Below are 24794 nucleotides of genomic sequence, written 5' to 3'. Positions count from 1 at the left end.
TGCACCATAGAGAGCATCCTGGCGGGAAACATCTTAACCTGGTTCGGGAACAGCACCATGCAGGACAGACGAGCTCTACAGAGGGTTGTGCGGTCAGCTGAGCGCACCATCCGCTCCGAGCTCCCTGACCTGCACTCAATCTACAGCAGGCGGTGCTGGACCAAGGCCAGGAAGATCGTGAAGGACCTCAGCCATCCCAACAACAGACTGTTCTCTCTGTTGAGGTCAGGAAAGCGATTCCGCTCCCTGAAGACCAACACAGAGAGACTGAGGAGGAGCTTCTTCCCGCAGGCGATACGGTCTCTCAATCACACCACCACACAGTACTGACCCACACATATGGTTCTTACACACACACTGGACTTTCTGGACATTGTTTTTGCACAACACTGGTCACTATATTCTTCATTTCCAGTTAATACTTGTACAGCTGCTGTTATTGTGTATATATTTATTTATATTTATATTTCTTCATACATTCTTATATAGTTCTATATTGTGTATTGTGTATTTTGTTGTACAGTTATTTTATTTTCAACTTTAATTTATATATTTTATCTTATTCTTCCCAGTTAAATTTACCCTTCATTCTAATTTGTGTTGTACAGTTATTTCATTTTTAACCTTAATTTATATTTTATTCCTTCCTAGTTAAATTTACCCTTTTTAATTTTTCATATTTATTTCCTATCTTATTCATAGCCTTTTCCTTTTTTGTTCTCTTTAGGTCACGAGCAGTTGTCCAAGCATTTCACTACATATCGTACTGTGTATGACTGTGTACGTGACAAATAAAATTTGAATTTGATTTGAATTTGATTTGATTTGAAATAAGCCAGTTGCAGTGCTATGATTCCCATTTACCCTCAAAACATAGGGGAATCTTTTAGTCTCTCCGCTGGGCATCCCCCTGTGGTTTCTTGTCAGGATTTGCCACATAGCCTCATGCTGATCCAGAGCTGTTAGGCTATTATTTACAAAAAAAAAAAAAAAAGAATACTGGCACCAACCTCGGTCTTCCTAAAACATCCCTGGGAAAAACAAGAAAAAAAAGATATGATTAAAAATAAACATGTGAATCTTGGAAAAAAAAATCCAAAACCTCCAAGTCCGGGGTCTCTGTAGGTTGGCTAAAATGGGGGATCCAAAAATTACAATTCTGTGTACAGCACAAATTCACACTGACATTTTTGGAAAGGTGTGGGTAACGGAATGAGAGGGGTCTTTGGGGATGTCTTCATATTCCACCTCATCCAATATACATGCTACAATAGCAAGAGAAGGTTTTCATATAGGGCACTCACTTGTAAGCAGCACATGCACTGTAAGTGTGTGTGTGAGTCAGAAATTTCTTTAGCAGCTTGGACAACAAAGATGTGGATGTGTAATCGGGTTGGAGCAGTGGACAGGAGGGCACTTCTTCTCATGGCAAGTTATATTCCCACCCTAAAACAGAAGCACCAAAAGAACTGTCAATGATATTAACAGGCATGAAAAGTGTGAAGTCAAACTGTGTTATAATCCAGAAAAGAAAAAAGCACAAAGAAAGCAGAAATATGTCTCCTGATGTGGGAAAAGCCATAAAACGCACACTTTGCCTGATTTTTTTGCACTAGATACAAAACATTTTATATACACCTGCCTTACACCTGCAGTGCAAGCAGGGTCCACTCCCAGGAAGCCTGAGCATTACCCCATTAGCATACACCCTCTGATCATACTGACAGTCTGGAAGAAAAAACACAAATAGCTGATCGGTTGTTTCTGTAAAAGTTGAAATATGTGAGGGAACTAGACGCATATTTTTGACACTGACCATTGCATGAGGCACAACACTCTCCTCTGTGCCTAGCTGGATGAGTACAGTGTGATGTAGGACATGATGCAGCCATATTTCTACAAAACACTTCACCTGCCTAAGAGATAGAGAAAGAAAAATATTGAATGTATATGTCAAATTCTCCACTTAGTTGTCACATATATCACAGCTAATCTGAAAGACAAATAAATTTAGATCCATTTTTCAGTCACATGAACATCATGTAACCATAACTATCAAACTAAACTCACAGAGCAGTAGCATTGGAGGCAGGGGTCACTCTTTGAGGTGAAACTTTCTCCATTTCCATACACTTTGGACTCATATTCACACTGTTCGCATCTACAGGTTTATGTAAACATTGATTAAATACATTTTAAAAGGACAAGAACTCTACAGGCTTAAAATATGATATGGATGATCGCAGCAGGCAGGCTCCTTACCGTGGACAACACTCCTCAGCATGATACACTGGATTGTGACAAGATGGAGCAGGACAGTAAACGTATGAACACACCATATTTCCATTCTTTGAGAGAAAGAACAAACAAAATAATCCTTAATTCACTTACACATATCAAAATCAAATCTAATGTTAACTTATAGACACACCTCACATCTACACTCTTCACAGGGGTCTCCAACAGGGATCACAGCTCCATTAGGGACTTCATGTCCATTCACATCACAGCCTACAAGACACACAAATAGACACATTATGCCTCTACAGTCTAACACATATACAAACCTTATTACACAAAGCAATTAAGCCCACCTTCACAGACTGGACAGCAGGTATTTGGAGGAGGAGCAGCAGCAGGGTTTCTACAGGGAGTGTAACACTGCTCCCTCTCACAGCGAACATAACCGTCCTGTGTTGAAGAGTGAACAGCATTATTAGAGATGAAGGTGAGTGACCAGATGAAAACCTGAGCATGTAGTTGCTGTCAGACCCACCAAACACTGGCAGATATCACAAGGACTCTCCACCGACCTCCAAGAGTCTCCATTGTTATAATTTACACCAGAATGGGTGCAACCTGTAAACACATCACATTATTGTATTATTCCTGTGCTTCTAGGTATGAAGATATTAAAATATTTGTGCAAAATCTTACAGCGAAAAAAGCAAATACATTTTATTTGTACATCAAAATGTGTTTTTATCCACCCTAAACCTTTCTGCAATGAAGATGCTCAGTGCAGAGTTTGTTTCTAACAACCCCAAACCAACAAGAAGGTCCTTTTTTTTTAATATATATTTGTTGTCCTGTCAAGTTTTGTGAATTAAAGTAAAAAGGAGAAAGCAAAGTTATGTCAGGATAACTATAAAAATGATCAGAATATATAATGTATATAACATACACAGGGTTGGTGTAATAGAAAAGTATGGAAGGGGTAGTGTGAGATAGAGGGAGATGATCTGTGGTCATCCCTAAAGCAAGCAGCTGAAGAACAAGCGATACAATAAATAGTCCAGACAGAGTTACCAAAGAGTTTGGAGAAAATTAATTATTATTTTAAGTGCTAAAAAAGACATGTTTAATTTTTTTTTCTTATGCTTCTCCCAGATGTATTGGTTAGTAAAGTTTTTTGTCCTTACTTCTGGTTTGCTCAGTGCAGTATCCAGGTAAATTCTCTTCTTTGCAGTCTTGAGGAGGGCACTCCCTCTTGCCCGTCTATTCAAATTCAGAGGAAAAAAATAATTAGAGAAAGAGTGAACAGAAAAACAGGACCTGAAGACTTCCTTTAAGCTCATTAAATATTATTGATGGTTGTTTATTGTGCCTGAACATCAAAGACTCACATCACATGTATGTGTTGGACAGCCGGGCACATTCTCTGCACAGTTCTGAGTAGGGCATGGCCGGGATGGGCACTCTCTATTGTCCTTCTATTCAAATCAAGAGATACAAAAATGACAGAAATAATGAAATGAAAAACAGGACAAGAAGACTTATTTAAATTCATTACCCATTTGTCTCTGCTGTTTATTGTGGCTGAACATAAATACTCACATCACATGTATCTTTAGAATCAGGGGGACACGTGACCAGGACAATCCCATGGAGAGGAAACAAAATCATTAGTCCACATCATCTGTGAAAACTTCAGTAAGTCTGTTTGCATATATCATTTGCTGGATGCAATGTTGACACACACACACTTTATAGACTCTTAACTATAACCAGAAGTGTCTTCCACATACTAAGTAAACAAGCCTGTTAGCAATGTATGATATTTACTGTGGAAAAAAGAGCAAAGAAATCTGGACAGGGTTTCATTTTTTCTGGGAGATTCCCTACCAAACAGATCAACAAGTTATTAAACAGCAAAGTCATCTCAGCATTTAGTTGTTTTAATGACTCCAAAAGACTCAAAACAATGTCTTCCAGAGTCATTTTAGAGAGGTCATTAAATGGTAAATGGACTGCTTCTTATATAGTGCTTTTCTACTCTTCTGAGCACTCAAAGCACTTACACAACTTGTGCATTCACCCATTAACACAAGCACATTTTTCTAGGTGCTTTCTAAGTAACATTCACACACACACACTCATACTCCGGTGGATGCATCGGAGAGAAATTTGGGGTTAGTATCTTGCGCAAGGACATTTGGCATGCAGACTAGGGGAAACCAGGAATCGAACCACCAACCTTCCGATCAGTAGATGACCTGCTCTACCGCTTGAGCTACATTATTCTGAGTGAGGCTGCCCACTGTGCCAAAAGGCATTTTTGTCATCAAGCCAAGCATATGGGAACTGTAACAGGCACTATTTAAATAGGAGATGAGCTGTAGACATGCAGTCAGTTCACAAGGTTTAATGCCAATACACATATACACATACATATACACACCACAGTAGCATCTAAAACAAACAAGAAAATAAGAACTTCTTTAATAAATAAAGGAAACTGTAATAAAAAAAAATAGTATGGAACTACGGTACGTAAAGTCATGATAAGTGCTGCTGGGAATATATTGAAAACACCATGTGTAGCACGTATAGCGTATAGTGATGTACACGTCAACCGAAGGGCAAAAATATATGCAAGACAATCTCATTGCCAACCACTGCTCACACAGTGCCTTCACTGTGTGAAATGACAAGAATTGGTTGAAACATCCATCCATCCATGGATCTTCTTCTTCTTATCCGGGGCCAAGTCGTGAGGGCAGCAGCCTGAGCAGTTACCAGGGAAGTTGTCCCTGGCCAACTTCCCTGGCATGTCTGGGGGAACACCAAAGCATTCTCAGGTTAGCCAACAGGTATGTTGTCTCTCCAGTGTGTCCTGGGTCTTCCTGGAGCCTTCTCTGGGTGGGACATGCCTAGATCACCTCACCCAGGGGGCACCCAGAAGACATCCTTATCTGATGCCCAAACCACCTCAACCGGCTCCTTTCCATGTGGAGTAGCGGCAGCTCTCCTCTGACCCCTCCCAGATGACTGAACTCCTCACCCCATCTCTAAGGGAGAGGCCAGCCACCCAAGAGATTTGGTTCTATTGGTCACTACCCACAGCTAGTTGCCATAGGTGAGGGTAAACAATGGACCGGTACAGGGTCCGGATCACTGCAGCCACAGCACCAATCTGTTTGTCGATCTCCTGCTCCTTTCTCCCGTCAATTGTGAATATGACCCCAAGATAGAACTCTTCCACTTGGGGGAGAAACTCGTTCCTGACCTGGAGTGGGCACTCCACTGTTTTCCGGCTGAGGACTATGGCCTCAGATTTGATGATGCTGATTCTCATTCCCACTGCTTCATTCTCAGCTGCAAACCACTCCAGTGCAAGCTGGAGGCCATCACCCGATGAAGCCAACAGAACCACATTATCTGCGAAAAGCAGAGATGAGACTGTGAGACTACTCAAGTGGAAGCTTTCCACCACTTGGCTATGTCTGGAAATTCTGTCGATAAAAATTACCAACAGAAACTGTGACAAGAGGCAGCACTAGTGGAGTCCATCACCCACCAAAAACGAGTCAGACTCATTGCCATTTATGCAGAACAAGCTCTTGGAACGGTTGTATAAAGATCAAATGGCCCATAGCAATAGGCCAGACACCCCAATACTCCAGAAGCACACCTCCCACAGGACACTCTGAGGGACATGGTCAAATGCCTTCTCCACGTCTTAAAGATGGGAACCACCACCCCAGTCTGCCAATCCAGAAGTATCTCCCCTGATCTCATAAGATAAGAGATAAGATAAGACAAAACTTTATTAATCCCTCGGGTGGGTTCCTCTGGGAAATTCGGTTTCCAAAAGCACAGCACCGACAGAAGTTACAGAGCGTGAGCAGAATATTATATATATATATACACACACACACACATATATAAATACAGAGACATATATAAATAAAATATATGAAGGGGATAAATAGAATAAATAGGAATAAAAATAAAAATACAAGTGAACTGCACATTTAAAGTATTGAGGTCTATTGCACCGTTGACTATTAACAAAAGTATTGCAAAAAAGGTATCTCACAGTGAAGTGAAGAGGCACTACAGCTTAGTTGTTCCCCCCTCTTTTGTCCTCCTGTTTCCCCTCCCTCTCCCCTCCAGAGAGGCGTTAAACAGTCGGATGGCGTGTGGGACAAAGGAGTTTTTAAGTCTGTTGGTTCTTGTCTTTGGGAGAAGCAACCTGTCACTGAACAGACTCTTCTGGTTGTTTATGGCCGTGTGCAGAGGATGCCCAGCATTGCCCATAATGTCCAGCAGTTTTTTTAGTGTCCTTTTCTCTGCCACTGTCACCAGAGTGTCCAGCTTCATGCCGACCACAGAGCCAGCCTTCCTGATCAGTTTCTCCAGCCTGGATGAGTCCTTCTTTGCTGTGCTGCTCCCCCAGCACACCACAGCATAGAAAAGTACTCCAGCAACCACTGACTGCATTGCAGTCATTGCAGCATTGTAGAGGCGTGTTAACCAAGACAGCCCTACAGCATCCAGAGCCTTCTGGAACTCAGCGCGAATGTCATCAACCACAGGTGCCCTGCCACCAAGGAGTTGTTTAACTGCCTCAGTGACCTCACCCCCTGAGTTGTCCCCCTCGTCCTCAGACTCTGCTTCTTCCACAGAAGATGTGCCAGTGTGATTAAGTAGGTCCTCGAAATATTCCTTCCACTGCTCAACAATGTTCTCAGTCAAAGGCAGCAGTGCTCTGTGCAGATCTCTGCCAGTGTCACAAAATCTGTAATGAGAGATTGTGATACTGGCAGAGAGGAGGAGGCAGAGAGGAGAAGGACCCAAATGCAGACACTTGAGGCATGAGTGAGATGGAATTGGACCTTGCCTACCCCTGCCCCAGTTCAAAAGTTCCAGTTCCCCAGGTGAGGGTGGCTAGGGCCCAGCTGGTTCCTGCACCTGTACAAGTTCCTGAGCCCGATCCACTAGATCAGTTCCATCACCAACGTCCAGAACTACTGGTGTTTGCTTTTAGATTCTTAGTTCCAGGTGTCTTTCCACTTGTTGCCCATCCTCTCGTCATCCTGCATATTTAAACCCTCAGTTTATCCCTGTTCCTGGTCACCTCGTCATCTCCTCATGTGTGCGCCTTGTTTGCTCAATCATATAAGTTCTACATTCCAGTTTGAACTGTGCTTTTTGTTGTTTGTGTTTTGTCTGCATTATGGCTATTCAGCAAACAAGAGCTGTTATACAGGGAGTGCAGAATTATTAGGCAAGTTGTATTTTTGAGGAATAATTTTATTATTGAACAACAACCATGTTCTCAATGAACCCAAAAAACTCATTAATATCAAAGCTGAATGTTTTTGGAAGTAGTTTTTAGTTTTAGCTATTTTAGGGGGATATTTGTGTGTGCAGGTGACTATTACTGTGCATAATTGTTAGGCAACTCAACAAAAAACAAATATATACCCATTTCAATTATTTATTTTTACCAGTGAAACCAATATAACATCTCCACATTCACAAATATACATTTCTGACATTCAAAAACAAAACAAAAACAAATCAAAAGCCTGCCATCCATGGATTCTGTCAGTGTTTTGATCTGTTCACCATCAACATTGCGTGCAGCAGCAACCACAGCCTCCCAGACACTGTTCAGAGAGGTGTACTGTTTTCCCTCCTTGTAAATCTCACATTTGATGATGGACCACAGGTTCTCAATGGGGTTCAGATCAGGTGAACAAGGTGGCCATGTCATTAGTTTTTCTTCTTTTATACCCTTTCTTGCCAGCCACTCAGTGGAGTACTTGGACACGTGTGATGGAGCATTGTCCTGCATGAAAATCATGTTTTTCTTGAAGGATGCAGACTTCTTCCTGTACCACTGCTTGAAGAAGGTGTCTTCCAGAAACTGGCAGTAGGACTGGGAGTTGAGCTTGACTCCATCCTCAACCCGAAAAGGCCCCACAAGCTCATCTTTGATGATACCAGCCCAAACCAGTACTCCACCTCCACCTTGCTGGCGTCTGAGTCGGACTGGAGCTCTCTGCCCTTTACCAATCCAGCCACGGGCCCATCCATCTGGCCCATCAAGACTCACTCTCATTTCATCAGTCCATAAAACCTTAGAAAAATCAGTCTTGAGATATTTCTTGGCCCAGTCTTGACGTTTCAGCTTGTGTGTCTTGTTCAGTGGTGGTCGTCTTTCAGCCTTTCTTACCTTGGCCATGTCTCTGAGTATTGCACACCTTGTGCTTTTGGGCACTCCAGTGATGTTGCAGCTCTGAAATATGGCCAAACTGGTGGCAAGTGGCATCTTGGCAGCTGCACGCTTGACTTTTCTCAGTTCATGGGCAGTTATTTTGCGCCTTGGTTTTTCCACACGCTTCTTGCGACCCTGTTGACTATTTTGAATGAAACGCTTGATTGTTCGATGATCACGCTTCAGAAGCTTTGCAATTTTGAGACTGCTGCATCCCTCTGCAAGATATCTCACTATTTTTGACTTTTCTGAGCCTGTCAAGTCCTTCTTTTGACCCATTTTGCCAAAGGAAAGGACGTTGCCTAATAATTATGCACACCTGATATAGGATGTTGATGTCATTAGACCACACCCCTTCTCATTACAGAGATGCACATCACCTAATATGCTTAATTGGTAGTAGGCTTTCGAGCCTATACAGCTTGGAGTAAGACAACATGCATGAAGAGGATGATGTGGACAAAATACTCATTTGCCTAATAATTCTGCACTCCCTGTATGTTTGCACTGAAGCACTGCAGCAATTTCCTAATGTTGTAAACCTGCTCAACATTTGGCAATAAAACCCTTTCTGATTCTGATTCTGAAGAGTCTGTGTAAGGGAGCCCTAACAACATTACACTCTACAGATATATGATATACTCACCTGTCAGAGATTTACAAGGCAAGAGGAGAGACCTGAGGCGGGGCGGTCCGAGTGTCAGGTGAACTAAACTTCAGGTAAGAAGTTATGACCTGCAGACTATCTGAGTCAGATATAAACCAAGTTTAGGTGGAGTTTATTTTCGTTGTGCTGACTTTTTACAGTCCGTTACAATAACTCGTACTGCATGCTAGCTAGCATGACAGAGTGTCTATACAGCTGGGTGGGTGTTATGATGTTACTGATAGTGAACTATATTTCATTTATAAGGTTAGTTAGTAGAGTTGCCAACCGTCCCGTAAAAACGGAATGTCCCGTATTCAGAGAAAATATTACGCGTCTCATATTGAGCTGAAAAGGAACGCGATTTGTCCCGTACTTCAGCTAGAATGGAAAAAGACACAAAGCTGGATTTATTCTGTCGTTACACTGCACAGCTGCCTCTTCTTCTCTCATTCTCTCTCCTCCCTATCCTTTTGCTACTTCAATCATGAAACTGATCAATGATCAGCTGATCGGCTTTTCTCTCTTGTTTATTTATCGCCCACTTTGTGCCAGAAAGAGAAAACCAGCAGATGTCACGCTAAACAACAGCAGCACGTTTAAGCTTGATCAGCTGTTGTTAGAATTTATTTAATATTAATTTCTAGTATCAGCTGATGTTTGCTGGAGCCACAGCTGTAAAGCTGCTGGTCATGATCGGTTTGGTTATCTGGTGAGAGGGAAACATGAAGATGAAACCAGGAGATGTCCTTACTGAATCATCAGAGCTGAACAGGTGATGGAGAAACAGGTTTACCTTTTAGGTGACATGAATGAGTTGAAGTTATGAACTGTTTCTGGGAGACAAATAACATCAGGATCCTTTTCCAAGTAGCTGACAGCTGGTAACTGTGCAGGGGCGGGTCTAGCAAAGTTTTTCCAGGGGGGCCAGGTAGGGCATTAACAGGGATAGGGGGGCACAAAGAAATACTTTTCTTTCTTTCGCAAATTAGCTCACATAGACATATTAGTTGTGCCACTTCTTAATGACGGTATCTTAGCTAACAACCCCAACTACCAGATTCAACTTGTAATTGGCTAAAAATAACTTAGCCTACTGGTGAGAGGGACGTTGTTAGCTCTCCACATTCCGACGTTTCAAAAGCTTCAGGAGCTGTCCGCTCAGCACAGCATCAGCACCACGGAAATACACGGATACATCCGTAGACTCGAGACAGAATTCACAATGCGTTTTTGGGACTTTCAGGTATATGGTCCAATGTTTTCTTTTCTGATCAAACCAGAAATCTTTAATGAGCAGCTAGATTTGTCTCCCAACTCTGGCTGAGTTAATGCCAGTTAATGCAACATTGAAGCAGCTGGAATCCATAGCTGCGCGTGTTCATGGAGCTTGGCTTTACATATCTGTGTGAGCAGATTTTCTCTCACATGAAGAGTGTCCTCAGGTAGCTGTCTGAATGCTGGACACTCACTCGGAGACGTGTGTCATGAATGCTGATTGGCCTGGAGCAGACCAGGAGAAGGTGATTGGACTAGACCAGTGATGCCAGTGTGGGAAAGTGATAAAGCTTAGATTTAGCCAGCAGCACCTGGGAGTGGACAGATGTGAGACCATAGATCTTCCTTGTTGAACTTATGCATAAGCTTTCACTACCAGTCAAAGGTTTGGACACACCTTGTCATTTAATGTTTTTTCTTTATTTTGACTATGTTCTACATTGTAGATACATACTGAAGACATCAAATATATGAAGCAAGATGTATATACATATGCCTCACCTCTGTCAGTGCGGCTGTGGCTACAATGTAGCTTGCCATCACCAGTGTGTGAATGGGTGGATGACTGAATGTGTAAAGCGCTTTGGGGTCCTGAGGGACTCGTAAAGCGCAATACAAATACTGGCCATTAACATTTACCATTTACCATATGCAGCTAAGAAAAAAAAAGTTTTCAATTTTAGATTCCTCAGAGTAGCCACCCTTTGCTTTGTTGACAGCGCTGCAAACCCTTGGCCTTCTCTCAATGAGCTTCATGATGTAGTCACCTGAAATGGTTTTTACTTCACAGGTGTGCCTTGTCAGGGTTCGTTTATGGAAATTCGTGCCTTCTTAATGGGGTTGGGACCATCAGTTGTGTTGTGCAGAAGTCAGGTTGGTACACAGCTGACATTCCTATTTGACAACTGTTAGAATTCATATTATGGCAAGAACCAGTCAGTTAAGAGAAATGACAGTCCATCATTACTTTAATGAATTACTTTAGGTAATCTCTTTTTGGTAATCTCTGTCTTTCACTTTAGAACTAAAGGTCAGTCAGTTGGGAAAATAGCTAAAACTTTGAATCTGTCCCCAAATGCAGCCGCAAAAACCGTCAAGCGCTATGACAAAACTGGCTTACATGAGGACCGCCCCAGGAAAGGAAAACCAAGAGTTACCTCTGCTGCTGAGGATAAATTCACTGAGTCAACAGCCTCAGAAATCACAAGTTAACAGCACCTCAGATTAGACCCCAGATGAATGCCACACAGAGTTCCAGTAGCAGACACATCTCTACATCAACTGTTCAGAGGAGACTGCGTGAATCAAAATCAGAATACTTTATAAATCCCTAAGGAAATTATGTGGGTTACAACTGCTCTAAGACAGTAACAATAACCGGCTAAACAATTTAAACAATACAATATGTTACAGATTTTACAAATTTAAGTAAAAGCATATAGACATCACTCAATTATAAATATCAAGAACTAACAGAGGTCTTATAAATAAATAGAATATTACAGAGTAGAAAAGAGCGTGTGCAAAAAGGGTGTAACTATTGCAGTGTTTACTGTGCATTAGATGGAGGACTTGTATAGAGAGATGGCCATGAGCAGGATTAATTTCCTGTGTTGTTCAGTGGTGCTTTTTGGTAATCTCAGTCTTTCACTGAATGAGTTCCTGTGACTAGCCAACACATCATGAAGTGGGTGGTATTATCCAGCATTGTTTTGTCTTAGACAACATCCACCTCTCAGACACCACCTTAAGGGAATCCAGCTCCATCCTCACAACATTACTGGCCTTGCGGATCAGTTTATTTAGTCTGTTGGCATCTGCGACCCTCAACCTGCTGCCCCAGCATGGAACAGCATAGAGGATAGCACTGGCCACAAAAAACTCATAGAAAATCCTGAGCATTGTACGACAGATGTTGAAGGACCTCAGATGCCTCAGAAAATCGAGACGACTTCACACCTTTATGGTCGAATAACTGCTAAGAAACCACTAGTAAGAAAAAGAAACAAGCAAAGAGATTTGTTTGTACCAAGAAATGCAAGGAATGGGCATTAGACCAGTGGAAATCTGTGCTTTGGTTAGATGAATCCAAATTTGAGATCTTTGAGACCCTCTGCCTTGTGCCGTGTCTTTGCGAGACACAGAAAAGGTGAATGGATGGTCTCTACATGCACGGTTCCCACGGTGAAGCATCAAGGACAAGGTGTGATGATGTGTGGGTGCTTTGCTGGCGACACTGTTGGGGAATTATTCAAAACTGAAGGCACAATGAAATCAGCATGGCTTCCACAGCAACCTGCAGCAACATGCCATCCCATCCAGTTTGCGTTTAGTTGTACCATTTTTTATCTTTCAACAGGACAATGACCTCAAACATACCTCCAGGCTGTCTGAGGGCTATTTGACCAAGAAGGAGAGTGATGGAGTGCTCTGCCAGATGACCTGGAGTCCACTGTTGCCTAACTTAAAACCAGTCGAGATGGTTTGGGATGAGATGGATGACAGAGCAAAGTCAAAAGGGCCAACAAGCGCTCAGCATCTCTGGGAACTCCTTCAATACTGTTGGAAAACCATTTCAGGTTTCATGAAGCTCATCAGGAGAATGCCAAAAGTGTGCAAAGCAATAATCAAAGCAAATTGTGGCTATTTTTAAGAATCTAAAATGTATAACTTGTTTTGAGTTATTTCACACTTTTTTGTTTGCTAAATAATTCCATATATGTTCATTCATAGTTTTGATGCCTTATTTACATTATTTACATTGTGAGAAACTACAATGTAAATAATCATGAAAACAAAGACAAACCATTAAATGAGAAGGTGTGCCCAAGCATTTGACTGTTGAATGAAATGAAAAGAAACACCAATAGTGATATATGACAGATAATAGCTCTCACAGAAAGAACATGAGTCACCTTCTTTGCATTGCTCCTTCAAACATGATTTCAGGAAGTACATCTCTCTCTTTAGTTTTTCATTCTGTTATAAAACAAACAAACAAAAATATATGTCCAGATATGTCCTGCAATGTTTCATGCCATTTTTCATGAAAACTCATTGTGGAATATTCCATCCATCCATCCATCTTCATCCGCTTTGTCCGGGGCCGGGTCGCGGGGGCAGCAGCCTAAGCAAAGAGGCCCAGACCTCCCTCTCCCCAGCCACCTCCTCCAGCTTATCCGGGGGAATACCAAGGCGTTCCCAGGTCAGCCGAGAGATATAATCTCTCCAGCGTGTCCTGGGTCTGCCCCGGGGCCTCCTCCCGGTGGGACATGCCTGGAACACCTCACCCAGGAGGCGCCCAGGGGGCATCCTTGTCAGATGCCCGAACCACCTCAGCTGGCTCCTTTCGATGTGGAGCAGCAGCTGCTCTACTCTGAGCCCCTCCCGGATGGCCGAACTTCTCACCCTATCTCTAAGGGAGAGGCCAGCCACCCTTCGGAGGAAGCTCATTTCTGCCGCTTGTATCCGCGATCTCGTTCTTTCGGTCACTACCCACAGCTCATGGCCATAGGTGAGGGTAGGGACGTAGATCGACCGGTAAATTGAGAGCTTCGCTTTTACACTCAGCTCCCTCTTCACCACGACGGACCGGTGCAGCGTCTGCATTACTGCAGCTGCAGCCCCAATCCGTCTGTCAATCTCCGGCTCCCTTCTCCCATCACTCGCGAACAAGACCCCGAGATACTTGAACTCCTCCACTTGGGGCAGGAACTCATCCCCGACCCGGAGTGGGCACTCCACCCTTTTCCGGCTGAGAACCATGGCCTCAGATTTGGAGGTGCTGATCCTCATTCCCGCTGCTTCACACTCGGCTGCGAACCGTTCCAGTGCGAGCTGGAGGCCCTCACCCGATGAAGCCAACAGAACCACATCATATGCAAAAATCAGAGATGAGATTCTGAGGCCACCAAAGCGAAAGCCCTCCACCACTTGGCTGCGCCTAGAAATCCTGTCCATAAAAATTATGAACAGAACCGGAGACAAAGGGCAGCCCTGGCGGAGCCCATCACCCACCAGGAACGAGTCCGACTTATTGCCGGCAATGCAAACCAAGCTCTTGCAACGGTTGTATAGGGATCGAATGGCCCGTAGCAATGGGCCAGACACCCCATATTCCCGCAACACCTCCCACAGCACACCCCGAGGGACACGGTCGAATGCCTTCTCCAAGTCCACAAAACACATGTAGACTGGTTGGGCAAACTCCCATGCACCCTCAAGTATCCTGGAGAGGATAAAGAGCTGGTCCAGTGTTCCGCGACCAGGACGAAAACCGCATTGTTCCTCCTGTATCTGAGGTTCGACTAACGGACGAACTCTCCTTTCCAGCACCCTGGCATAGACTTTCCCAGGGAGGCTGAGGAGTGTGATCCCCCTGTAGTTGGAACACACCCTCCGGTCCCCTTTCTTAAAGATGGGGACCACCACCCCGGTCTGCCAGTCCACAGGTACTGCCCCTGATCTCCACGCAACATTGCAGAGGCGTGTCAACCAGGACAGCCCTACAACGTCCAGAGCCTTCAGGAACTCGGGGCGGACCTCATCAACACCAGGGGCTCTGCCACTGAGGAGTTGTTTAACTGCCTCAGTGACCTCGCCCCCGGAAATTGGCGGGTCATTCCCCTCATCCCCAGACTCTGCTTCCTCCTCGGAAGACGTGTCAGTGGGATTAAGGAGGTCCTCGAAGTATTCCTTCCACCGCCTGACAATTTTCTCAGTCGACGTCAGCAGCGCTCCGCCAGCACTATACACAGTGCAGGTAGAGCACCGCTTTCCCCTCCTGAGACGTCTGACGGTTTGCCAGAATCTCTTCGAGGCAGTCTGAAAGTCTTTTTCCATGGCCTCTCCGAACTCCTCCCACACCCGAGTTTTTGCTTCAGCCACTGCCCGAGCCGCATTCCGCTTGGCCTGTCGATACCTGTCGGCTGCCTCCGGAGTCCCACAGGCTAACCAAGCCCAATAGGACTCCTTCTTCAGCCTGGTGGCTCCCTTCACCTCTGGTGTCCACCATTTGGTTCGGGGATTACCACCACGGCAGGCACCAACCACCTTGCGGCCGCAGCTCAATGCAGCAGCTTCGGCAATGGAGACGCTGAACATGGTCCATTCGGACTCAATGTCCCCAGTCTCCCTCGGAATGCTGTTGAAGCTCTGCCGGAGGTGTGCGTTGAAGATCTCGCGGACTGGGGCCTCTGCTAGACGTTCCCAGCACACCCTCACTACGCGTTTAGGTGCACCAGGTCTGTCCAGCGTCCTCCCCCGCCACCTGATCCAACTCACCACCAGGTGGTGATCAGTTGACAGCTCAGCCCCTCTCTTTACCCGAGTGTCCAGAACATATGGTCGCAGGTCTGCTGATACGATTACAAAATCGATCATCGACCTACGGCCTAGAGCGTCCTGGTGCCACGTGCACTTATGGACACTCTTATGTTCGAACAGGGTATTCGTTATGGCCAAACTGTGATTAGCACAGAAGTCCAATAACAGAGCACCGCTCGGGTTCAGATCAGGGAGGCCGTTCCTCCCAATCACGCCCCTCCAGGTCTCGCTGTCGTTACCCACGTGAGCATTGAAGTCTCCCAGCAGGACAACAGAGTCTCCAGGTGGAGCACCCTCCAGCACCCCCCCCCCCCCCAGGGACTCTAAGAAGGCTGGGTACTCTGAACTGCCACTCGGCGCATAAGCGCAGATGACAGTCAGGACCCGTTCCCCGACCCTAAGGCGCAGGGAACAAACCCTCTCGTCCACCGGGAAAAACCCCAACGTACCGGCAGCAAGCCGAGGGGATATTAGGATACCCACCCCAGCCCGCCGCCTCCCACCAGGGGCAACTCCAGACTGAGACAGAGTCCAGCCCCTCTCCAGGAGACTGGTTCCAGAGCCCAAGCCATGTGTAGAGGTGAGCCCGACTATATCTAGCCGGTACCTCTCAACCTCACGCACTAACTCAGGCTCCTTCCCCACCAGAGAGGTGACATTCCATGTCCCTATTGCCAGTCTTGGCAGCCGGGGGTCAGTCCGCCAGGGCCTCCGCTCCTGGCCGCCACCCGGCACACAATGCACCCGACCCCTATGGCGCCTCCTGCGGGTGGTGGGCCTGCGGGACCATTGTGGAATATTATGAAGTGAAATCCTAAAAGGTTGATTCTGTTTATCTGGACGTAGCAGTTTCAGTGGCAGAAATGATTCATCAATCATCCAAGTGACTTCTTCAGTCTCAGCTGACTCCAGGTTTCTCCAACCTTATAAACAGTACCTTTGCACAATGACTGAAACTAGCACCACTGACTAACAATGGGCTCTAGATGTCAGTTTCTTGATCATTTATATGTAAACTGTCATAATCAAAACCACTTATCAATGTCCATGATTACCATTCACAGAGAGTTGGGGAATGGCTGCAATCACAGCATTGTAAGAAGAGTTGTTCTTTCGGGGGATCAACATTGGAATTTCCATACCTGGATGATTGAACATGCATCAAGAAATATGAAGTGGAATATTTACCTCAACACTGACCAAGTGCAGCCTATGATCCAGCTTTCTTGATATATCCTCCAGATTTTGCAGGCTGTCATTTCTCTATAGTTTGTCATTGGGGCAAAAAAGTAAAAATAACAGTAAATGAATAAAAGTTTAAAATCCCAGTATGTCATGTTTAATTATGCCATGTCATGTTTAATTATGCCAATTTTGGCTCGCACAGTGGTTACGTCTATCCTATTCTCCAGCACTGACAGTTTTTCAGTCTGTTATAAAAAAAAAGAAAAAAAAAATCCAAGCATGTAATTTCATGTTTCATTGTGTTATTTGTTTGTGAAAACTCATAGAGTAAGTGCAATCTTTACCTGAGCTTTGACGGTTTTCTGCATATGATCGAGCTCTCTTGATATATGCTCCAGATGTTGCAGGTTATCATTTCTCTGTAGGTTGTCATTGGGGCAAAAAAGTGAAAATTAAAGTAAATAAATCAAAGTTTAAAATCCCAGTATGTCATGTCATGTTTCATCATGTCCTTTTTGGCTCGTACAATGGCAACGTTCAGTGTACGTGCTAGCTCGTCCATCCTATTTTCCAGCCTCGACAGGTTGTCAGTCTTTTATAAAAAAAAGAATTTTTTTTTAGTATGTTATGTAATGTTTCATTTTGTCATTTTTTGTGAAAACTCATTGGACTGAGTGCAATCTTTACCTGAGCTTTGACCGTTTTCTGCATGTGATCCAGCTTCCTTGAGATATTCTCCAGATGTTGCAGGCTATCATTTTGCTGTAGTTTGTCATTAGGGCAAAAAAGTAAACATAAAAGTAAATAAATCAAAGTTTAAAATCCCAGTATATCATGTCATGTTTCATTATGTCATTTTTGGCTCTTACAATGGCCACGTTCAGTGTATGTGCCAGCTTGTCCATCCTATTCTCCAGCCTCGACAGTTTGTCAGTCTGTTATAAAAAAAATTTTTTTAAAAATCCTAGTATGTTATGTCATGTTTCAGTGTGTCATTTTTTGGTGAAAACTCATTGGACTGAGTGCAATCTTTACCTGAGCTATGAACATTTTCTGCATGCGATCCAGCTTCCTTGAGATATTGTCCAGATGTTGCAGGCTATCATTTTGCTGTAGTTTGTCATTGGGCCAAAAAAAGTAACAATAAAAGTAAATAAATCAAAGTTTAAAATCCCAGTATGTCATGTCATGTTTCATTATGTCATTTTGGCTCTTACAATGGCCACGTTCAGTGTATGTGCCAGCTTGTCCATCCTATTCTCTAGCCTCAACAGGTTGTCAGTCTGTTATGAAAAAAAGAAAAAAAAAATCCCAGTATGTCATGTCATGTTTCATTGTGTCATTGTTTTGTGAAAACTCACTAAGTGCAATCTTTACCTGAGTGTTGATCGTTTTCTGCATGCGATCCAGCTCCCTTGATATATCCTCCAGATGTTGCAGGCTATCATTTCTCTATAGTTTGCCATTGGGCCAAAGAAGTAAAAATATAAGTAATAAATCAAAATTAAAAATCCCAGTATGCCATGTCATGTTTCATTATGTGATTTTTTGCTCATACAGTGGCCACATTCAGCTTACGAGCCAGCTCCTCCATCCTATTCTCCAGGCTCAACAGTCTGTCAGTCTGTTATAAAAAACAAAAAAAATCCTAGTACGTCATGTCATGGTTCACTGTGTCAATGTTTTGTGAAACTCATGCTTTAAGTGCATCACTTTACCTGAGCTCTGACCTCATCCAGCACCCGAGCCATCTCCCCCACCCTTATCTCTAGCTTCTGTAGTCTATCATTTACATCTCGAGGAGCTCTTCGATGCTCCAGTACCACAGCTCTCTGCATCTGATCCCTCTGAATGTCCTGAGGATGATGGCTGGTGTCAGTCAGAGAATCTTTGGTGCCTAAAATATAAATCCTGGTAAACTGGGTGGGAATGACAGGATCTTATAGTTGGGAGTTAGTAAAAATCTGGTTTATCAGTGAATAATCAGATATGATTTTCTGTTCATGAGGAGTCCACTGATAGAAATAGTGCAAGAGTATTCAAAATACAATAAATGATCAGAGGCAATAATGAGGAGAAATAATGAGGTTAAGAAAAAATACATAGTTTGGGTAAAAATGAAGTCAGCTACGTACACATTATGCCTATAGGAGCTGCTCATTCAAGTAAACCTGCTCCACAGTGTTTGTGCTGATGTTAAGGCCTGAGTAGGTTTGCTCTTTACAACGACCCATTCATTGCCAAATTTTTGTAAATGTAGACTGCATGACTAGGTGCATGATTTATACACCTGTGTGTGAAATCATATGGAATTGAAAACACCTGAATTAAAAGATAATGAGATATGGCCCAGTGCATATACTGTATATGTACCAGCTATGTGTAGAGGTAATAATTTATTCATCCAGTACTGTGCAAAAGTCTTGAGCAACCACATATTTCTCTATAATTTTTTAAAGAAAATGGAACCGGCAATTTTGGGGGTGACATTGTGCAAACATTCATAAAAATATATAATAATGGATTAGATTTATATAGCGCTTTTCAAGGCACCCAAAGCGCTTTACAATGCCACTATTCATTCACTCTCACATTCACACACTGGTGGAGGCAAGCTACGGTTGACTACTGTGTTTTAAATGCACTTTAGAACAACACACAATAACACTACACATCCCACATAGCAAAATGGGTATGCCCCAGATCAGGCCCACACAATGTGCTTACACATGGCCCACATACTGCAAAGAATGACGGCCCGTTGGTGGCCCAGATCTGGTTTGCCAGAGGTGGCTTACACATGGGCCAGCACAAGGCCAGTTGCAGACACACTGGTGGTTGTGTGCTGGACCATGTGTGGATTAGCTCTGGCCAACCTGATCTGGGCCACCAAAGGGCCGTCATTCTTTGCAGTATGTGGGCCATGTGTAAGTTGTGTGCAGCCACGGGTCAGTTGCAGACACACTGCTGGCCCTGTGCTGGCCTAGAACAGTTTCAGCTCTGGACCCAGATGTCAGCCTAATGTGAACCTTAATCAAGCCATGTAATAACAACATGTGCCGGAACATAACAGTGCAAAAGTAACAAGATGAAACTCTGTTCAGGCAGTTAATGTACTGATTCTTATATAGCGCTTTTCTATTCTTCCGGATTACTTAAAGTGCTCTATACAACATGCCACATTTACCTATTTTCTCAAAACTGAGTGCTTCGTAACTACATTCACTCTCTTTCCATGCAGACTGGTGGACTCAGGAATCGAATCACTAACCTTCCGATCAGTAGGTGACCGGCTATACCACCTCAGCTAGAACCACCCAGTGGTAAACATGAGTAAACCCTCACTAGTTTTTGGATAAAGTGTACACTCACAAACCTGTCAAACCTGTATTTGAAATGTTGGCTACCGTAGCAGTATAGTATTGCAACGTGGCATTTGGGTCTTCTAACTAAAATAGGAAAAATAGGAACATAAATAGTGCCATCATTGCCAGGCCTGGCCCACATCTGGTTGACATACATCCTGAAACGACACCAGTCAGTCAGAAGTGTCAGCTTGATGCCAGATCTGTGGAAGACCTGTTTTCTATGAGCCTGGGCCTCATACACCAATCCATAATCGGGCCAGATATGGCATGCCATCGCATAAACAGTGCCATCTACGCCAGGCCTGGACCATATCTGGATGACATCCCACTTACCATGCCAGAAGTCAGCCAGCAGTGCCAGCTCGACACCAGATTCGGACCAGACCTGTCTGCTATGTGGGATGAGCGGGAGGAGGGAGGTATGGGGTCTTCACACACCCCTGTTCTCTATTAGGCATCAGGCGGAGGGGCTGGGATGCGGGGCCTCCCTGCTGCTGTGGAGCCGGGGGCGGTCTGCTTGCCTCCACCCAGGGAGACAGGGTAACATCTCCTGGGTCTAGGTGCAGTTTCCCCCTCTGGGGGCGAGGGTAGCTGGACCTGGGGTATAGAGTATGTTTGGGGAGTATGATTGTGTGTACAATGTCCATTTGTGTCTGTCTTTACGTTGGGTGATTGCTGAGTATTTGTGTATATGTGCATGAGGGTGGGAATACACGTTTGTGTCTCTGTGTGCCTGTTTGTCTGTGTCTATATGTCAGGTCGGGTGTTAGACTCCACCTCTCTGGGAACATCTCAGGCCCTCCAAAGTATGGAGGCCTATCTCTCCTCACCACACTCCCTACCAGTGGCTGATGCCCTCAGGCGTCGGTGCGTTGGTGGTTCTTGGTGTCTGGTGCTGGGCGCTCAGGTATGTACTGGCTTACTCTTGGTGGCTGCTTGGCAGGGTCTGGCGCCCGTGGCTTGGTTGGGCCTCTTCCGGGGTGTGGGGGGCCCTCAGGCCTCTGGGCCTGCGGCTCAGTTCACTCTGGCACAGCTGGCTGCCGGCGGAGCCTACTGGCACACCACTGTAGCCCACTCTGGCTTCTGCTCCATGGCTGCTGGGTGTTCCTTCATCTAGGGCTCTCCTCAGCTCTTCCCAGGAGGGTGGCATGGATGCCCCTCTGGTGGTCCTTCTTGGGCTCTCGCAATCTGGGGCCTGTGAATGTCTGGGGCCTGGATCTCCTCCATGCCTGCTTCATGCCCTGTCCCCAGGGAGCCATAGCCCTGTCCACACCCTCTAGCAGATCGTTACATGGAGAAACCTTTTGTATACAGCCGTGCTCATCCACACAGGTGTGCACAACGGTGTTCACTCTTCAGAGACACAAACTACACCTTTCTTGGCTGCTACCTCAAAGCACATTGGGTGCTGTCGGTCCTGCGTGCTGCACAACTTTCAATATTTAGTATTTACTGTTATTTACACTTAGCTAGATTAATGTGATGGTGTTGTGTTTATTATGTTGCTCTTTTTTTTGCTTGTTTTCTCTTTTTTTCCTCTAAAATAAAATAAAATACATAACAACAAAAACAAAGGTCGACTAAATGGTTTAATAAGGCAAGGCCTTTTCTAAAATCTTAGCAATAAATGGCAATTTTGAGATTGGTCTGTAACTGCTAAGAAGAGAAGGGTCTAACTTGGTTTTTTATTTTTTTAAAGGGGGTGGATATCACATTTTTAAAATAATAACTTTACCAGACACCAGTGAACTGTTGATTAGGCGAGGAGAATAAAGATGCAGGTAAAATGTCAAGTCAACAGGAGGACGCTTTCATTGAGGTAAGATAAACGTGTGAAAAAGTTTCTAAAATAACAGGCTGAGCTGGAGTAGGAACTGACAATGAAGATACTGATGGGAATTTTTTTTTTCTTACATTACTGATTTTTTTCTAGCAAGAAAGAGAGAAAATCTTTACTTCCCCTATGAAGAAAGGGGGCTGCAGGTGCAAGAGGAGTAATAATACCACTAATGGAGTCAAACAACACCTTTGGATTACCTCTGATCTTTGCAGGTGTGAAAAAATAGGCAGCCATCGCATCTCTTATTGCATTGTTAAAAGCTATCTAAAATGGAACGACAGGTATTATTAAAAAGATTAGTTATAAGGGGATAGATATAAATTAAAAGTATCAAAGAATTTCTCACATGTGGAGAAATTTAAGATACGAGAGCCAACCTTCCTTCAAACAGGAGACAGCGATGTGTGAAAAGACAACAGCCAGATAGGATAAGATAAGATAGGATAAGATAAATCTTTATTAGTCCCACACTTGGGAAATTTGTTGTGTTATTGCAGAAATTGGACAGTGCAATGTTAGAGCAGCAAAAAATAAGACAAACAATGGAATAGGATAAGCCTTAAAATAAAATTCAGCCTTAAACATTAAACATTGTTGATTTTAAGTTGAGGATATAATTCTGTATGAAACATTAATTAATGACCTCTCTCTTTTGCGTCACAATAATAACAGTAACAATAGTAACAGTAAAACCAAACAATTAGTGACTTCTGTGACCCAAACGCCTTTTGTCTTAGCTTACCTTTTTTGCAATTTACACTAGACTGTCCGTAGATAAAGAGTACACAGAGCAAATGTATCTTCAGCAGCACAAATGCTCCTTGTTTGTGCTCCATTGTCGTGAAGCAAGAGGGGGGGAAAAGCTGTGATCAAAATCCAAGCACCTCAGATCCAATACCAAAAATACCTTCAAGGCACTTCGATTGTTTTAAGGACAATAATGCCCAGTCCCTCTGAATAGCTTGTAACTTGTTGATTGTGAGGGCTGACTAAAGGCGGTTCCCTTAATCAGTGAACTGATGAATGTTTACAAAGTCAGGGGTGGGGCAACTCCAGAGAATGCTTATGGTTTCGGTGGTCTAGGTGTTGGTGATCTGTCATGTGGCGTTCTACAAAGTTCTAGATTAGGTGCTCTATTTATCAGTACTTTTAAAAGAATTTCTCGTGACTTGTATGTCCATCACATTCAACTTTACTTCTTTTTTAAACCTCACAAACTCATTAACTTATCCATTTTAAATGAATGCCTTAATGCAGTCAGTTGTTGGATGGCAAATACGTTTTTGCAGTGAAATCTTGACAAGACAAACAATTTAATTATTTCTCCTGCGCATTAGTGCCCAAAATAAACAGCAATTGGGATCTGTTTTATCCACTTTATACGCTTAAGTGTAAAATGCGGGGATAAATTTCATTCAGTCTCTAAGACTTGATCTTCACATGAAGTCTCTGGCCTGCTACTTGTCCACTTTCTCTTGTAGTGGGTTGTTTTGTTTTTTTTAAAAAAAATTTATTTGCCTCTATAAAGCATTTGTGACTTCTCTTTTTCTTCCTTTTCCCACAATAGAAATAAAACTTACAACTTTACTATTACGTGAATATACAGCAAAAAATGATTCTATTATTAAATCACTGATTTATTAATACCTTAATTAAAGAAAATAAGGATATTCAATCATTCTCATTCTCTGCTGACATCCAGTGGCCATTTCCTGTCACAGCCGTACAGTTTAACACTATAATCAGGGAGGTCAAACTCATTTTACACTTGGAGCCACATTTATTTTATTTATTTATATAGCACTTTTAATTACAACAGTGGTGTTGACCAAAGTGCTGTACAAACATACAAATTACACAATAAAATAACACACAATAAAATAGCAATATCAATTAACATCAATGACAGATAGCTAATGACAAATAAATAAGTACATGACTCTCGTGCAGTATTAAAAGCCAGTGAGTAGAAATGTGTTTTAAGATAGGATTTAAAAAGGTTGAAGGTAGGAGCCTGTCTAATGTGGAGAGGCAAATCATTCCACAATTTAGGCACCACGACCGCAAATGCACTATCACCTCTAAGAATCAGCCTCGACCTTGGTGTGGCCAAGAGCAAAAGATCACCCGATGTAAGAGCTCTAGGGGGCATATAAGGCTGTGCACATACAGTGCACTTTAATCTTAAGTTGTCCAGGCCAGAAAAAAACCCTTTCTGTCAGTGTAAATAAGTTTAGCTCCACCTATAGTCCCTGTAATATCTCAATATAAGAAAAAAAAGTGCAATTTCAGCTGGATGTGTGTGTTCTACTACATGTTAAAGAAAGGCTGTTCTATTTAATGAAATAAATGTCAAAATGACTCTCTGGGCAAAATAAAATGTGTAAAATTATAGAAAAAGGTTTGGTAGCTCTTTGTCCCGACTATCGTGCCATTATAAAGCAAAAAATACTTTAGATGTCCTATTTTATTGATTGATTGATTTTTACTTTTTATTTATTTTACTGTGGACACATTGTAATCAACTGAAATTTCGTTTACAGAGAGTGGAAAACACAGGAACTTTTCTGTCATTTAATTGTTCATCTATTACTTGGTGTAATATTTGCTCCACAGTACTGAGGCACTACATGTATATGATGA

At 43.3% G+C, this 24794-nt stretch overlaps 2 protein-coding genes across 2 annotated transcripts; both read right to left on the bottom strand.

Moving 5' to 3' along the window:
- Nucleotides 1-1289: 1289 nt before the first annotated feature.
- On the bottom strand, nucleotides 1290-3954 carry LOC147324603 (kielin/chordin-like protein). Its single transcript, XM_086302363.1, has 11 exons — nucleotides 3838-3954; nucleotides 3627-3713; nucleotides 3423-3498; nucleotides 2777-2859; nucleotides 2595-2691; nucleotides 2432-2511; nucleotides 2263-2348; nucleotides 2071-2161; nucleotides 1817-1916; nucleotides 1643-1728; nucleotides 1290-1446 (listed from the first exon to the last, which is right to left on the bottom strand). The coding sequence occupies exons 1-11, from the start codon at nucleotides 3904-3906 to the stop codon at nucleotides 1354-1356; spliced, it is 948 nt and encodes a 315-aa protein (XP_086158489.1). The 5' UTR covers nucleotides 3907-3954; the 3' UTR covers nucleotides 1290-1353.
- A 9287-nt stretch (nucleotides 3955-13241) lies between these two features.
- On the bottom strand, nucleotides 13242-22987 carry LOC147324602 (uncharacterized). Its single transcript, XM_086302362.1, has 13 exons — nucleotides 22894-22987; nucleotides 18662-18840; nucleotides 18502-18567; nucleotides 18321-18395; nucleotides 18161-18226; nucleotides 17979-18053; nucleotides 17813-17878; nucleotides 17631-17705; nucleotides 17470-17535; nucleotides 17288-17362; nucleotides 17144-17188; nucleotides 16947-17021; nucleotides 13242-13412 (listed from the first exon to the last, which is right to left on the bottom strand). The coding sequence occupies exons 1-13, from the start codon at nucleotides 22985-22987 to the stop codon at nucleotides 13242-13244; spliced, it is 1128 nt and encodes a 375-aa protein (XP_086158488.1).
- Nucleotides 22988-24794: the final 1807 nt, after the last annotated feature.

Source organism: Aulonocara sp. 'chitande type north' Nkhata Bay, linkage group LG7 (assembly GCF_057382095.1).
Source record: "Aulonocara sp. 'chitande type north' Nkhata Bay isolate Kocher_YH1m ecotype deep benthic linkage group LG7, A_spYH_male_GT1.1, whole genome shotgun sequence".
NCBI classification, from domain to species: domain Eukaryota; kingdom Metazoa; phylum Chordata; class Actinopteri; order Cichliformes; family Cichlidae; genus Aulonocara; species Aulonocara sp. 'chitande type north' Nkhata Bay.
The sequence above is the reverse complement of the archived record's forward strand: the minus strand, read 5'-3'. Positions and strand labels throughout refer to the sequence as shown.